The sequence below is a fragment of the Populus trichocarpa genome, chromosome 12 (genome assembly GCF_000002775.5).
Source record: "Populus trichocarpa isolate Nisqually-1 chromosome 12, P.trichocarpa_v4.1, whole genome shotgun sequence".
Lineage (NCBI taxonomy): Eukaryota > Viridiplantae > Streptophyta > Magnoliopsida > Malpighiales > Salicaceae > Populus > Populus trichocarpa.
Window position 1 is genome coordinate 14754962 of NC_037296.2, and position 16253 is coordinate 14771214.

The window sequence follows — 16253 nt, forward strand, 5'->3', positions numbered from 1 at the left end:
AAAGATTGAATTCCCTCTTATCACATGCTGGGAAAATACCCCTAAACTTCTCTCATATTAGTTTATCCTTTTATCTCCACTCATATATATGTCTGCACCTATTTTTATGTATATTGTGCACGGATAAACATACATGAAGCTAACAAACTGAAGGAAACTGTAAGAAGCAACTGGACAAAAAGAGAAAGAAAAGAAAATTCAGTCATCACCATCCTATTTTGTTACAAATTAAGAGTGGTAAAACACTCAGCCTTATTTTTCAGTTTCTCCTCTTATAGCAAAAAACCCATTAACATAAAGTTTGTGTTTCATTCCCGTATAAGTTTTAACCCCAGTGTGCGAACTTTTTTAGGGCTAGCTTGACAGTGATGTAATTAGGGATCAGATAAATAATACATAAATATTAAAGATAATATTTAAAGGGAGAGAATAATTCATTGTTTCTTAAATTTGTTTGTTGTTCTTATGTTTTCTTCCTCAAGAGGGCCAAAGAAATGGGGAGAGGAAAGGTGGTTTTGGAGAGGATAGAGAACAAGATCAGTCGTCAGGTAACTTTCTCCAAGAGAAGAAATGGTTTGCTCAAAAAAGCTTATGAACTCTCGCTTCTTTGCGATGCTGAGGTTGCTCTTATCATCTTTTCTAGCCATGGCAAGCTTTTTGAGTTTAGTAGCATTGAGTAAGCTTATCTTTCTCCCCCCTTTTTCGTTTATTTATATTCCTATCTTCCTCTCCTGCTTTCTTGCTGTTGTTTGCTTCAAGATTCATTCACCAAACTTTAGCACAAATGATATAGAGAAAGAGGGAGGGAGATTTGGTTAACACACAGACTTTATCAGTTCCTTGGATCTACAAGGGAGGGAGATCGGATTTCTTTCTCTCTTTTTTCTTTTTTTAATCTTTTAAATTGGGGTTTTCAAGTACTACTTAATTCCCAATGCTATCTCGACACGTTTTTGTGTGTCCTTTGTTATCCATGACGCCTCTACAGTCTTCTCAGACTGACAGGTTGGGTTAGGGGTGGGGGTGGTGTCTAGGGTTTCTGTCTCTGCTGAGACATGTGTCCAGCCAGATTCAAAACTAGTAGTTTATTGAAGAGTCAAATCATGGCTTCTTTCCTCGTCTATATTGTTCTTGATCTTTCTCAAGAATCAAGGTAATGACGCGCCAAAACCTGGCTGAGGTGAACCAAGATGGCTTTGGTGCGATTACTTTCCTGACAACATTAATGGTATATTTCTCTTAGTATTATATATGCTGTGGGTAGGAAGTGAGATCTTCTGGCCAAGAACAGTATCACCACCATCCTGCAGGTTCTGGGCATGCATTTGATGTGATTGTGTAATGTGTCTGAATAGTTCTTCCTTCCTTTTCTAATCTGCCTCTGCATTCTGATGTGATTGCTTTATGATTTGAACAGTGCTTTTAAATTTGGAGCATTGTTTCTCCTCTGTTGACTTCTAGTGATGATGCACATGAGAGTAACATGGCAAAAGCTTTTGTTGTTTGTCCTTCAAATTCCCAATGGAACATACCCAACTCCATTACTAGCTAGGAGCCTGTGAAGAATGAATAAGTGTGTTGTTTGTATATATATATTAATTACTAAATTCATAATTATATATAAAATTATGAATTCTTTAAAAATCTTAATTCACTATTATGCATTTAAAATAGTAATAACATTATAATAAATTATCAATACTAATAAGTAAATTCAACCTCACCTCCGATTGAGAAAAATATTAATATTGGTAAAATTTAAAATAATAAAAATTAGGCTCTTTTAGAATGAATCCTAAAAGAAATGTTAGTCCCATATTTTATTTACTGTATACCTCATAAGAACCTAAATACAAAAAAAAAAGAAAAAGAGAAGCTAATTAAATCACTTCTAAACTATATGTAGTATTATATTGGTACTTTATTTTGATTATCAAGACTTTAAAAATATTTAAATTAAATTATAATTCATCAAGTTTTTAAATTTAATCATTAGTTAATTTCCTATAAATCATTTTTTTATTTTGGTCTTAAGTCATTTTCACTCTTTTGTACTGATATTATTAATGTTAGAAAATGAATGATATTTTATTAAAAACTACGTTTAAACTTTTTATTCATGCATGTATCATTAATTTATATTCACACTTTTTTGGAACTATTATTCCTAGATATATATCATTTTTTTAGTAAAAATTGATTTTGAGAAAACAATTATGTTCAAATCAACCGTTATAATAAAATTAACTTTTAATGGTGTTTATTTTTTTTAAAAAACTTACTAAACTAAATCTTATAATAGATATACATTATAATGACATTTTATAAGTTTCTTTATTATATATTTTTAGTGGAATTTTTCTTAATTTGAGTGGTAATTGTGATATATCTTTACATTTGTTTCAAATATTACTTAATGACATTTGAAACAAATACCTTTAGACCCAATTTAATATAATTTAATTTAAAGTTACATAAATTCCACTAAATTTACATAAATAAAGTTAATTGCTTGAAAATAAAAATTTTAAAAATTTTATTTTCTAAATGTATCATGCTTATTATTTATTTCTTTTGAAATTTGAACAAATTGGGCTTAGATTAAATCAGCTTAATTATCTCAAGTACTCAAGTGGAAGCTAACTTAAGAGAAACTAAATTTAATATCATTTGTTTTGGGTAGAAACTCAATCTATTTTGCCTATCTGGGATGGGATAAATAAGAAATAAATTACGATCACCTAATTGTTGTCAATGTTACTCAAATTATTAAGTTTAGGAATAATCATAATTTTTTTTTCTAATGTAATTAAGCACATCCATATTTTTTTTGTCAACTTTTGACCAAATCTCTTTCTAATTAACTCTTATTCATATTACGCATATTTAAATTAATATTTTCACAATATGTTTTTCCTATCTTTTATTAGATTTGAACTTGAAATAATAACGTTACAAGTAAACTAATTTAGTACTTTTTTTATATTAATATTTAAGGTTTTTTTGGTTATTGTTCTAGAAAAAAAAATGATAAATATAGAAGAGACAAAAATATACTTGGTTGGAGGAACAAAGATAATTAAAGATATAAAATAAATCTATCTTTTATTTTTATGATAATTTTAAAATGAATTTTTATTAAAAAAATAAGATACGAAAAGACATATCCACACTTAATTGTTTTTGTCTCTTATATCTCGATGTAGTAATCTTAATAGAATAGATTGTAGAAGCAAGATGAAATCATTCCTGTCACTACATAACAGAAAAAACTTATTTATTTTGTTTTTAATAAAACATGAATATTTATTGAAGTACAAAAAGGGGAAAAACATAGGACATGAAAGGATTTTTCACAACCTTTTTTCTTTTTTGGTGTTCATAATCATATTAATCACTATATAAAAAAAAGGAAGGATTTATTTTTAGAAAAGGAATTCAAGTTAAGAAAAATGAGATTCAGGATATAAGTACAAAAAAAAAGAAGTTTAGGAAGAAAAAAAAAGGGTTATTTTTATCTATTTTATATTGATTTGGTGGCATGACTGAGTGGTAAGGCAAGGGACTAAAATAATATCTGAATAATATCTTTTTAATCATAATAAAATAGATATTTTAATGATTTCGTGCTCATATTTTAAAAGTAAAAAGAAGACAAATGATAGAAAAGTTATTCCAGTAGAATTCTTTCTAAATTATTTATTTTGATAAACCGGCTCTTATCATAGTTATATGTAGACAATAAAAAACAACAAAACCTTTTTTAGTTATTATTCAAAATAGAAAAAAAATCTTATACATACCCTTGTGTTTACGAGTGATGCTTGTGTTTGTTAAATAGCTGGATGTAATTATTGTTTTTTATTTTTCTGTCAAAAAAATTAATTAAAGTCCCTACATGCTAAGGAAAAAGAAATTAAAGCCTCTTTATTTAATTAAACATGAAACAAAACCATTTAGTGTATCAATTTAATTAGCATAAAGGAGGTGGTGTAACCTTAGAGAAGAAAAATAAAGGAAAGAGGATTTGAATGATTTTTCTCTTTATACTTTTCTTAATTTTGTTGCTTCCACTTATTTTTATAAATTAATTTAATATTGGTTTATTATTTGTTTCTTCTTAATCAGTATGAACAGTATCCTTCAGCGATATCGACAATGTTGCTACAGCACACAAGACACCAACATCCCTGAGGAAGGGTCACATGTTTGTTTTATTCATCTTATTTTAATCCTTAAACTAATTTCACAATTCTTATTTCCAATTCTTGAACTTAATTCTTTTTTTTTTTGTTACAATATCTTTTTAAATGCATTAATTTGTTCTTCTTTTGTTGATCAATTCCAGAACTTATACCAAGAGGTCTCCAGGTTAAGGGCAAAATGTGAGACTCTTCAACGCTCTCAAAGGTGATCTCATTTTTTAATCTCTTCATTTTTTTTCTAAATAAAATAAAATAAAAATAAGTATTTTAAAATGCGACTGAAAATACTTAATGATAGATACAATCTCATTTCTAGAAGGAGGAGGGAAGTAAATAATTTTTTTCCTAAGTGGGGTTTGATTGAATTTGAGACCCTTTCTATCCCTCAAACTCTGTACTGAATCTAGAAGGAGTAGAGGGAGTAAGGTCACAAGTTTGAATTACATCTATTTTGTATAAATAATAAACTAAGAAACACTGTAAAAGATGTGGAAAAAATATTGTTTCTTATGCTACTGTTATCAAAAAAACAAATCACTGTGAATTGTCACAATGATTTTTTTAGTCCCTTTACTTTTTTTTCTTTGATTACACCTTTATAGACCTAAATTGATGGCCAATTAGGCATATTTACTAAGGAAATGAAATATTTAAAGATAGGGGACTAAAATGAAAAACATGGCAAAATAGATGATTTTTCTAAACTTGGAGCTAAATATACACTTTGGTCTTTCAACTTCTCATATTATAAACTTTCAGTTCCTCACATTTTCTGAAATTCAATTTTGATCCCAAGTTTTTTTTTTTTTTTGGTCCTTGGTTTGAAAGAGAAGAGAGAAAGTGGTCAGATTCCAGTAAAAAAACAGGTGATTTTAGTGTAAATGAGTTTTCTTTTTATGGAGAAAGTTTATACAAGGTGTTTTTTTCCCTTAAACTTGCATGAGATGATATATTTGAACCCGAAAATGTTTTTAGTTACGGGTTGATTGTGGGTTTTAAAGCTAATTTTTGGGTTGTTAGAGGTTATGATATGTTTTACAAGGTGTTTAGAGTTTTTTTTTGTTTTGTTTTTCGGGTTGAAAATGAGTTTTTCTTGGTCTGAAACAAACTAGTCCGATTTCTAGCTACTGAAGGTTGCTAAAATCTAGGCAATGCAAACAATTTTTTCAAAGCATCAAGGGGTGGACCACTTGTCGTCCGCTCTTCAAAAAATTGTTTTTAACAATAAGGCACATGTGCGTGGGCTACTCTAGGCTCGCGTGCCTAAGCCTTATTTTTTTTCTAATTTTATCACTAAATATTTGGTTGATTATTAGTTGATTAATGTAATTTGTTATGGTTTGATTTTATTTTCCAGTCACTTTAATATTTTGTTGGTTCTTAACTTCGGGTCATGGATGTGGCTGATTAACTTTGGCTTGGTAGGGATTGAACTTGATAATTTTTTTGTTGCATAAATGGTTCTTAATTTATTTAATTAGACATATGCATGAACTTTTCAAATTCCGTTTAAAATTTCTTTATGTACAAAAACACGTTGTAAAAGTATGCATACACACTATTTTTTTTAAAAAGAAAAAAATAATACTCGACCTATGACGAAACACATGTTAAATAGCTTGAACCACTCTACTTTTAAAACATGCTAATAAATTAGAGAATTTTATATGTTTCTTCTTCAGGAATTTTCTTGGAGAAGATCTTGAACCACTTGCATTTAAAGAGTTGGAGAAGATTGAGAAACAGCTTGACAAAACTCTTTCACAAGCTAGGCAAAGGAAGGTACATACATTTACACGCATTATGGTTAAATTCAAAGATTTATATAATTTCTTACCAATTATAAAAACTAGTGTGAAATGTGTTAATTTATTGGCTAAAAAATGATACAATTTTTATGTGAATTGTTCGCCCCTGTTTAAAATCTCTCCAGTTTTTTTCTCAAGTCTCAGGGGCTGGACTCGCTTTCTATGGACCATTGCAAAGTTCTTCCATGTTATCTACTTGCTAGTATTTTGTACCAAAATACTCATCAGATTGATGATATAGTTGCTATATATTGAAATATTAGAATTATTATATAGTCATTTGATTATTATCTTGAAATAGAAATGAATCCTCTTATATATCTTAATTTGAAAGGATAAAAATTCATTTTAGAACTGTCTTAAAAATATATTTATTTTATATTTTTATCTATTTACCTTTAATAGATTTTCTTATCTTAATTTGTAGGTGACTTTTTGGCAATTAGGGTTACATATTCTTTCTTTTTAGGTTTTGAAAGTAGTCAGCATTGTTTTCTACGTTTGGTATTCCTGTCTAATGATGGTTTTGAAGTCTTCTGCTGCAGAGTGGCCCATATTGTTCCCTTTCAATCTCCTTGCTGGCCTTTTCGAGCTAGCTATTCTATATAATATTTATTATTTAATATATAAAGATCATCTTTCAAATGGTAAAATTGATAAAGATGACCATAATAATGCTTAATTTCTCCTCATCAATGCAGACACAACTGATGTTTGATAAAATGGAAGAGTTACGCCTAAAGGTAAGATTGCATTGCCCCCCCCTCCCCCCCCCCCCCCCCCCCCCCAACTTTGCTTCCATCAACTGCTACATCTATGGCAGCCGTAATAGCAAACTTCTCACCCTCCCTTTGACTCTCTGGGGAAGTGTCACGATCAAATCGAAGAGAATGTTTAATGCAATTGACATGGTGGTTAAAGACTTGCTCAAGCTGTGGTGGACTGAAAACAGAATCACTGTTACAAAATTTGATCATCTTTCTTATCATGCAGGAACAAGAGCTTGAAGAGGAAAACAAACAGCTCAAGACCAAGGTATTCTTCTTTCTCGACCTTGCACATATATACAAGTCACATGAAATGTAATCCAAATTGTGTATGATGGTAATGCATGGAAGCTGTTTATTGTCTTCATACAAGGAGGGGATTAAGTTAGGCTATTATCTTTGTAGCCTTTTTTCTTAATAAAATTTCGACTATTAACAAAAAAAAAGGAGGGGATTAAGCTGATTAAGTTTGCTGATGGTTTTTGAAATTTCAGCTAGAGGAAGTTGTTCTGCGTCTCCCAGCTATTCAAGGTGTACGAGACCCTAGCAAGGCAGATGGATATAAGCATTCTGAACCTCTACCCACTTTACAGATGGGGTATGCCTCTTTCTTCTTCCTCTTTAATTTAGTGAACTATGTTGGATGTTTACATATGAATTACTTATCCAGTGTTTGGAATAGTTGAAATCACGTTTTTAAAAATTTTAATTTTTTTATATTTTTTATATTTTTATATCATTTTAATATGTTAATGTTAAAAATATTTTTTTAAAAATAAAAAAATATTATTTTAAAAATAAAAAAATATTATTTTAATATATTCTCAAGTGAAAAACACTTTAAATCATAATTGCTATTACACTCTCAAGCACTTCTTTAGCATCCTTTTGATAACGCAGATGACCGCATTTATGTCAACATTTATATATATATATATATATATATATATATATATATATATATATATATATATATATATGTTTATGGATATTAAGTGTTCATTAATTAATATTTAGAGAATAAAATTCTTAATTTCTCAAAATTAATTAAATAAAAATTCCTAAGCCCTAAAAGCTTTAGTCTCAAATTTATTACAAGTACTTGTAGTGTGTGGAAGCTTATATATGTACATTTAGGACTTTAATTTAACCCGACCTTATTAATTACAATATTGGTTAACTCTTAAGATCACAGCATTAAATTAATCCTGACTTATAATTAATTAATTTTATCACATGGTTTAATAACCTAAAACAATTTTATTTTTTTGCACAAAAAATGTTTCTTGTCAAACAGGCACCATCAATTTGTTTACCAAGAACAAGCCTTTGATGCCAGGACTAACATTCCAGGAAAGAGCAACCCTACTCCAAGATGGCTCTCGTGAAGTATTATAAGTCCTTCAAGTGTGTGTATGATATATGAGATATTAATGGGTTCCAAGATGTGTTCCAAAATTGTTGATGTTTGATGAACATGAACGTGTTTAATTAGCTCAAGTAATTAATGACATTGCAGTATTTATTCTAATTAAAGCATGATTTGGAACTGTTTGAGATTTGGTTATCTGTACTGCTTGATTTAAATGTTATTAACAAAGCTCTGTAAAAGCATGCATGTCCTCTGGAAAAGTATCTAGCCAAACTTGGGACCAAGTCCCTGTAGAAAATTATATCTTCATCGATTTAAAAATTTCCAATATCATATCAAAAAACTATTCATGTTTAAGAGTTTAATTAAGTTTTTAGATGAGGTATTAATATATTTGTTTCTAATAAATATAATGTATAGAAAGAGAGGCTAGGCTGGAGGGGAAAAAACAAAAGAAAGGACTAGGTAGGACTGGTCCAACTGGAGAAAAGAATTTCTTCAAGGTTCAAGCAATCCTTTGATCCCAGCTGCGGCAAAAATTGAAGGACGAAGGACGAAGAAAGCAAGGCTGCAGCTGCTGGGGTTCAGGCTGCCATTCATTACAGTAGCGAATTGAATGATATTGAGCTTTTAGGAAGCTCAACAGCGTTTTGAATGTTCCACCTAATTCTTCCTTTAACCTTTCAGTTTTGATCTCGACGGTCCACTCCGATTCAGGCCACCAATTCTACGAAAAAACCTACCGGTACCCACCCGGTTTAATGGGTTCAATTACATAAATGGTCTTTTATCAAAACCGAATCAGTTGAGTCGCTAGTTTATCAATTCACCAATTAAACCTACCACTCCAGTCCGGTTTAAATAACAATAATTGGATTGTGATTGTAATAATAACTTTTATTAGTTTACAGGTTCACGTTATATTGTGAGTTGGATTATTGTTTTTTAAAACCTAGCAAAAATTATTTAGGTTATAGATAATTATTTTATATTGTTTTTCAACCTAGCCCAATAAGTGAATCTTGAAATCTCCCGACCTAATTTTTTATTTAGCCTGAAATTAAAATTAAATCATACAAGAGTTAATGCAACAAGATTCTATCGACTTGACTTATCTAAAAGTAACCTGCATGCTTAACCAAGATTTAAAATTAAACATTGTGAAAGATTCCTTAACATGATCCAGTTGGCTTGGCTAGTGCAAAAGCAACTCAATCGATCTGTAAAAAAAGTTTGAAAATGAAATTAAAAGAAAAAAAAAATTGACAAAATAAAAAACCTTATGACTTGATTCCCTACCTAACTTGAATTTAAAATTAAATTATGCCGAAGTTAAATTAATGTCATGCAAGCAACTTGTTCAGTCAAAAAACAATTTAAATTACCATTAATTTTTTTTTTAGAATAAAATTAAGAAAAAATTATAAAATTAAAAGGAAAAAAAATGAAAAATGAAAAAAATGGGTGCAAACTTAGCAATGCACCCCCGTTGTTTTAGCATGGAGGAGAATAGTTCTGATTGTAGTTGTGGATGTTGCTATAATGGTAATTAGAAATAAAAAGTTTTTGGTCCAAATTTGTTTTTTCAGTGATATTGGACGGTGAATTGAATTATTGGAGTTAAGATTTTGGAAGGACTACAGTAATTTGCAAGGGCTTAATATGCAAATATGCTTAAACTTCAAGGACTAAAGTGATCTTTTGAAACTTTTGGAGGGGCCCAACAACTGCTCGTACTAAAAATTATAAATAATATGAATCAAAAGCTAGAAAAGCTTTGAAATAAAGCTTTTAATAATAAATCTGCTTTTCAATTCTTAACGACGAGTCTTGTTCGAATTCTACTGCTAGCTCTTGTTTTATCAGACATAATTAATTGACTTTTCGATAAAAAATCCAAGAAAAAACGACATCATCATATGTGTAACATGGCTGTAAAAGTAAAAGAAATTAACTTCAAATTTACAGACTTCCCCATGTCGTCTAGCTAGCTAGGGCTAATTGTAAGATATAGTTTTTCTTAACGATGATGACGACAACAACCATTTCATGTCGACTTATTAATTTTGTTCATGTCTTCTATACAGCATATATACAAACAATTTTCATGCATCCATGTCCTTGCAAGTTGCAAAAACAGTCACCCTCCTCGGACCTTCCAATACTAGAACGACAACGACATCGACGTCATCGACATATATATATATATATATATATATATATATATATATATATATATATATATGTCGAAAATTGAATTTCCAATTGGTAGAGGGTTGCCTCATATTACTGAGAATCCCAATTTCAGTAGGTATCCCATTATCCTAAGATCGAACAAATTAATTGATGCATGATTACTGGTAATCTATATCGGATGTCAAGGGAAAATAATTTCATCTTGCTCGGATTGGAGAAAACTTCCTATAATCTCCATGTTTTGATGGCGTAAATCAATTTTGATCCCTAATTAATTCATAGTAGGAAAAACAATTAAGCCTATAATATGTGTAAATTGGAATAAAATGCCAAGAATAATCATTACTTGGTGATTAACATTAATCTTAATCTCAATTTCTTGAAAGCAAATTCTGGTTAGAAATACAAAAATAAAATAAAAATTATGGTGCTAGGGGAATAATTATGAGTAGTTATTGCTTAGGCTCATTCATAGATAGATGATGAAAAAAAAACAATTTATCTATAAGCTGAATTTTTTTTCTTGTTTCTCTTTTATTTTTATATTTATTTATTTTTTAAAATAGTATATATAAATAATTATTTTTTCTGAATACTGTAAAATCCCTCTTTAAAAAACTGCTTGTGGCCGGCTAGATTTTTCTGTGAACCATTGGCGGAGGTCAAAAGACAAAAATGTTGCTTTTCTTTATTTTATGAATTTGCAAAATGCATCTTCGGATACTTTCCAGCTAATTATGCTGCTAAGATTCACCTTCTTTCTTCACAGCCTTGGTCATCAAGGTTGCCACGTCATCAAAACATGCATGCACATTCAATATATAATATTCTTTACCAACCCTAAACCCTCAGGAAACCGAGTACCTGGAATGTAGATTTGGATTAGGTTTCTTTTTAATAATTATTTAAAATATTAACCGATTATAATTAATTTAAAACCTGATTGAATATAATAAAAAAGTTTGAATTAATTTTAATTTCTTATAATATTTTTAATCAACAATTCAATACAATAACCTAATGATCCAATGACTCGTAATTAATATCTTAGTTTGACCAATCAATGCTAGGTCTAACAAACATGAATATAGTTTATTTACAATTCAATTGGGGTAACAAGGACATATTCCACTAGATATTTAAGTATTGGGTAGTTTACAAAAAAATTAAAATTTTTTATTTAAGATTTTTTTATGTTTTTGGATCGTTTTGATTTGTTGATGTCAAAAATATTTTTTAAAAAATAATAAAAAAATATTATTTTGATATATTTTCGAGTAAAAAATACTTTAAAAAATAATTGATAACACACTCTCAAATATTTCTTTAAATAAAAGAAAAACATCATATCGTAATCATCATGCTCTCATAGTTATATAGATGCCATGTCATGTTATATTTTTAAATTAATTGAATTCAAATTGACATAATTTACTGTATTTTATGATACAATAAATTATGTCAATTTGAATTTAATGATTTTAAAAAAATAACATGACAACATTAAATTGTATCATAAAAATCCAACAATTAATCCAAATTCAAATTATTAAATTCAAAATGATGATATTTAAAACATGCAAAGATCCAAATAAATAAATAAAAACATATATCACTTTCCAATTATAATTAACAGTAAAATGTTATGATTAATTATTTTTAAAGCTAGAAGGACTATTTAATTTATTTATTTTAAACCAGAGGGACTGATTTATTATTTATTAAAACAAAAATTAAACAATAATGTTAACATCTAAGAATAAGACAAAAAGAAAGTAAGATAAAATAAAATACTAGGAAAGTGATAATTAAAAGGCCAAAAAAGAGAGAAAGGAATAGATAATTAGTTTGCAGCTCTGTTTGTCAACTTGTCACTTAGAACGATCCTTCAGGATAGTGTAAGGTCTCCAACAAAGCAAGCACCGTCATCTCCTCCTTCCATAACTCCTCTTCTCCTCTTCTATATAAGACACCTACACTGCACCACACTTCCTCCTCTTCCTCCTCCTCCTCCTCCTCTCTCTTGATTCTTGCTTTTAACGCTTGTAAAATGGCTGAGGATTATGTCCCATGTAATTCTCTTTTGTTTCATTTCTTTTAAAGTTGTTGCTTTCTTGATTGATCAATGCTATGCTTGTTGTTTCTTTGTTTTGATGTTCTTTTCAATGATTTCTTATTGGGTTTGAGCTGGTTTTGTGTTTTTCTCTTTTTATTTTGTGCGTGTGATTCTTGATCTTGGGTTTCTTGTTTTTTCTTTCATAGATCTTTCTTTATTCCTCTTTGGTTTGTTGTCTCTGTTTGAGTCCTGTAGAAAGTTTTTCTTATCTTGTACAATGAAGTTACTGTATACTAGCTTATAGTGCTTTAGGTGGACCAACCCGGAAAAAGATAGGATTGATTTTGTGAATTTATCAATGACTATTGATTTGTGAACTAATCAAGATTGAAAATTTGTGTTAATTCACAGTTAGTTGAATTGTTTTTTAATCTGAATCTGATCTAAAGAGATTTTTTTGGTCTTGGGAATGACAAAGGGAGCCATAGTTTTTTTAGACTCCAATTTGCTGAGTGATTTTGTAGTTATTGATGTGCAGATTGTACTGATATCAAGCAATTGAAAATCTGTAGGTGATTCTAATAATCATGCATTGAATACGGAAGAAGGAGCGAATGACTCGCTAGTTGTTTGTTTCGGGGAAATGTTGATTGACTTTGTACCAACAGTTGGTGGGGTTTCACTGGCTGAAGCACCTGCTTTCAAGAAGGCTCCTGGTGGTGCTCCTGCTAATGTGGCCGTTGGTATATCAAGACTAGGTGGTTCATCAGCTTTTATAGGCAAGGTGCATTTGGATATGGTTCTGGGGTACTTATTTATGGAATGACTTGTTGTCGTTGCACATGCCAAACACTTGGTTAATTCGTTTTATTTGGTGTTTAATGCATTGGGTAAATGGAACTTAAATTGAAATTGCATTGATTTATCATAAAGATTTCATTTCAATTGGAATTTGGTCAAACTTTTGGCCAAATGGAATTTTGTAATTTCACAGTAAACTGGACATTGCAGGATCTCAGTCCCCTGTTTTTTTTTTTAATGTCGTGAACAATTTTGGTGTCCATGAATCCATGCTTTTTATCTAGCCATAGTTCTAATTTCAACTTTTGTGGCATATTTTCTCAGCTTGGTGATGATGATTTTGGGTACATGCTGTCTGACATTTTGAAACGAAACAATGTGGATAATTCTGGTGTGCGATTTGATTCCACTGCGAGGACTGCTCTGGCATTTATTACGCTCAGAGCTGATGGTGAGCGTGAATTCTTATTTTTCCGTCATCCAAGTGCAGACATGCTTCTTCAAGAATCAGAATTAGATACAAACCTCCTTGAGCAGGTCTGTTTTCTCCTTTTGGTTTTAGTAAGAAAGATGTAGCATGTTAGGACGCATTCCACAAGTTTTCAAATTCTGGAAGATATCCATTTGAAAAATTTTCACTTCCAAAATTGCATTGATTGCAGGCCAGGATCTTTCATTATGGATCAATTAGTTTGATTTCAGAACCTTGCAGGTCAAGCCATATTGCAGCGATGAGAATTGCCAAAAAGTCTGGCAGCATCCTTTCTTATGATCCAAATTTGAGATTGGCATTATGGCCATCAGCTGAGGCTGCTAGGGAAGGCATAATGAGCATATGGGAACAAGCTGATGTTATTAAGGTGTAGTTGAAACCTGCTGTTGCACAAGCACATATACACCAGCTCAATTTTATTGTTCTGAAGTGAAACAATTGCGGGTCTTTCATAGTAATATATTTGGAACTCATTGGGTTGATTATATGAAATTGCAGATAAGTGAGGAAGAAATTACTTTCTTAACTGGATGTGATGATCATACTGATGATAAAGTGGTCTTGGACAAGCTTTTTCATCCCAATCTGAAGCTTCTGATTGTAACTGAAGGGTCAGAAGGTTGCCGGTATTACACCAAGGTAACCTACTGATTATTGTCACGTATATATAAATATAAACCTTCATGTTGACCATCCAAACTAAAGACAGGATCTAGATTCTAATCTATCCACAATTATATCCCAGACAAACTCCAAAAATGTCCCTTTAGTGTTTGTAGAAGAGGCTTCCTGCCAAACTGCTCCTCTCTTTCCCTCTCTCCCTCTCTCCCTCTCTCCCTCCCTCTCTCTTTTCCTGTTGTTGGAATGTTAGTTCATGTCAGCTAAGGACCTTGGCTAACGAAGCCTTTGGTAGAAAAAAAGCAAACTATTAGTTGTCTTGGTTATCGTGCTTGGATAATTTAGCAGAATTTGAATTATGGAATCATATGAATAACTGATATTCTATTCCAACCTTTGTTATATTCTCTCGAGAAACATCAGTCATCAATGTCTTACCAGATGATATTATAGAGAAATGTTTCGCTGAATTTCTTCAACAATGACAATATGCAATTACTCAAGTCAGAACCTCTTATACAGCAAAATAGCAAATGATCTGAATGAATGTGCGGATCCTTCTGAATGTGTAGGTGTATCTAATGCAAAGTTACTTACAGGTCTAGGTGGTATATGTGTGGGATAGTCATCAAAAAGTTTGAAAATCTGCTGTATTAAATGGAAGTATCACTGCAGTGCTGCTTGTAGATGGTTATTTTCATATACGATGTGATCTGATATTTCAATGTGGCACTGGAAATTGACATCAACTGTAAACCAATTCAGGAATTCAAAGGCCGTGTTCCTGGTGTTAAGGTGAAGCCTGTTGACACCACTGGTGCAGGCGATGCGTTTGTTGGTGGGATGTTGAGCAACCTAGCTTTTAACCTAAATCTATTCGAGGTAAATATAGTTGCATACAGAATCAGAATGGCTCAACCTGTTTATCCCATTGATAATTTTAAAACTCTGTATCAATACAGCTTCCTATAGATTTCATACAACCTTGTAGTCAAAATGTTCCTTTGCTACAAAACAGAATAGAATTTCACTGTATTTCTCTGAGACTCCAGACACCATATGTGTGGACTCCATTTGTCATTATAGTAACTCCATTTGTGTGGACTCCATCAAAATGTTCCTTTGCTACAAAACAGAATGGAATTTCACTGTATTTCTCCGAGACTCCAGACTCCATTTGTGTGGACTCCATTTGTCATTATAATAACTCCTAACCGAACCTTTCCCCCTCCCTCCTTCCCTGCAGGATGAGAAGCTATTAAGGGAAGCTCTTTTGTTTGCAAATGCCTGCGGTGCTGTCACAGTAACAGAGAGAGGTGCAATCCCTGCACTACCTACCAAAGAAGCCGTCCTGAAACTTTTAGAGAAAGTCTCCCCAGGATGGAAAGCACAGACATAAATCAACCCTCGTGTTCTTTCTTGTGCCAAGTTGTTGTAGTTTGAAATCTTTGCATAACACCTTTGGTTTTCGCTTGTTGTTCTTCTCTTTCATGCTCATGAACATCAAAGGTTGTAATAATCAATCCCTACAAGCATTGTAGATTTGATTATTTAATAAAATCAATGATCTCAAATCTAGTTTCAACATGATCAGATTAACTTCCACTATCAAAACTCAAGTGTTTTGACGTTTCTTGACTTGCTAGCCGTGCTCGAGTTGTTTTGCACACAGCTATATAGCCTCAAGGTCACAAGGGCGACAACTTTCTTTTCTTGCCATGCTTGCTATCACTGTTTTATCTCGAACATACATGGTCTACACATTCTGGAAGGTTTCAAGTGTGTTGCCCCTAACATCGATTGTGTTTATACAAAGATAGGATGAAGGAATATGCATTGTTAGCGCATGATCAAGAAATTATAATAGAAGGATCAAGAAGTAAATATGCATTTTTTTTTAAAAAAAACCAGAATATACCAAAAGATCATAGCTTTGG

At 31.0% G+C, this 16253-nt stretch overlaps 2 protein-coding genes across 3 annotated transcripts; both read left to right on the forward strand.

The window, feature by feature from the left end:
- On the forward strand, positions 1 to 8341 carry LOC7482158 (agamous-like MADS-box protein MADS3). Of its 2 annotated transcripts, XM_006377025.3 has the most exons (9): positions 1 to 237; positions 483 to 676; positions 4129 to 4207; positions 4349 to 4410; positions 5888 to 5987; positions 6715 to 6756; positions 7007 to 7048; positions 7275 to 7378; positions 8078 to 8341. In XM_006377025.3, the coding sequence occupies exons 2-9, from the start codon at positions 495 to 497 to the stop codon at positions 8166 to 8168; spliced, it is 702 nt and encodes a 233-aa protein (XP_006377087.2). In that variant the 5' UTR covers positions 1 to 237; positions 483 to 494; the 3' UTR covers positions 8169 to 8341. The 2 variants fall into 2 exon arrangements, with proteins under 2 accessions (XP_006377087.2, XP_052301979.1); XM_052446019.1 differs by lacking the exon at positions 1 to 237 and having other exon boundaries at positions 313 to 676; positions 4129 to 4193; positions 4347 to 4410.
- Positions 8342 to 12181: 3840 nt separating this feature from the next.
- Positions 12182 to 15909, forward strand: LOC7482157 (probable fructokinase-7). The gene is made up of 7 exons (XM_002318815.4): positions 12182 to 12420; positions 12977 to 13188; positions 13530 to 13742; positions 13868 to 14065; positions 14197 to 14337; positions 15082 to 15198; positions 15563 to 15909. Exons 1-7 carry the CDS (start codon positions 12399 to 12401, stop codon positions 15713 to 15715), a joined length of 1056 nt encoding a protein of 351 aa, XP_002318851.2. The 5' UTR covers positions 12182 to 12398; the 3' UTR covers positions 15716 to 15909.
- Positions 15910 to 16253: the final 344 nt, after the last annotated feature.